Source organism: Octopus bimaculoides, chromosome 14, assembly GCF_001194135.2.
Source record: "Octopus bimaculoides isolate UCB-OBI-ISO-001 chromosome 14, ASM119413v2, whole genome shotgun sequence".
In the NCBI taxonomy this organism is placed as follows: domain Eukaryota; kingdom Metazoa; phylum Mollusca; class Cephalopoda; order Octopoda; family Octopodidae; genus Octopus; species Octopus bimaculoides.
The window spans coordinates 4381266-4382116 of record NC_068994.1 but is presented as its reverse complement, the minus strand read 5'-3'; the positions used below and the strand labels follow the sequence as shown (position 1 = coordinate 4382116).

At 51.2% G+C, this 851-nt stretch overlaps 1 protein-coding gene across 1 annotated transcript in view; it reads right to left on the bottom strand.

Annotated features, from left to right (window-relative positions):
* Window positions 1-851, bottom strand: part of LOC106870060 (zinc finger protein 594) — a 99236-nt gene that overhangs the window by 627 nt on the left and 97758 nt on the right. Inside the window, exon 4 of the mRNA XM_014916028.1 lies at window positions 1-849. Within this exon, the coding sequence (XP_014771514.1) occupies window positions 1-849 (849 nt within the window). The remainder of the gene's footprint in view (window positions 850-851) is intronic.

Here is an 851-nt window from a genome sequence, read left to right as displayed (position 1 = left end):
TTTGATGTCCGAGTGGGAGCTCTTGTGGCGCTCGAGGTTGTCGCGTCGGGAAAAGGTTCTGTTGCAGAATTCACATTTGAGCGATACAGGTGCACCAGTCCGGCCGGATGCCTTACTGTTGGTTGTCACTGCAGTAGTGGTGCCGTCAGCAACAGTTGTACCACTGCTGCACAACACTGCACGTTGTACTGCTGCAAAAGGTTTCGGCTCTTCAATGGTGGCACAGTTCTGAAACTGTATCGGTGTTTCAATCTGCTCCCCAATCACCATTTTTGTTATTCCACTGCAATCCGTAATAATGTGCTGCTGCGGTTGGGGTTGTGGTTGCTGTGGTTGTTGTTGTTGTTGTTGTTGTTGCTGCTGTGGTGACTGTTGTATCTGTTGTACTTGCTGCACCTGTTGTTGTTCTTGCTGTTGTGTCGCTTCGATGCAACACTGCGTCCCACCACAAGAAGTGTTGCACATGGTGCAGTCAGTGTACGTGGCGTTCTTCTGATCACTCTCAATACTTTCGCCGATGCTGTTAATAATAATGTTGTTACACTTCAGTTCCTGGCCATCCATCTGTACCTGAATGTTGAGTTGTTGGGGTTGAAGGTCACCTGGGTTGGCGTGAGTGTACACTGTCTGGCTGCCATCGCTGGCTGTCGTCACATACACGGTCGTTACGGGTTCTTCCCCGTGCTGCTTCCTCCGATGCCGGACAAGGTGGTCGCCGCGGTAGAAAGCACAGCCACACACGTGGCATTGGTACGGCCGTTTGCCCGTGTGTATCCGCTCGTGGACAGTCAAATAAGAACGTCGAGAGAAAGCTTTGCCACACACGTCGCACTTGAACAATTTCAGGCCCT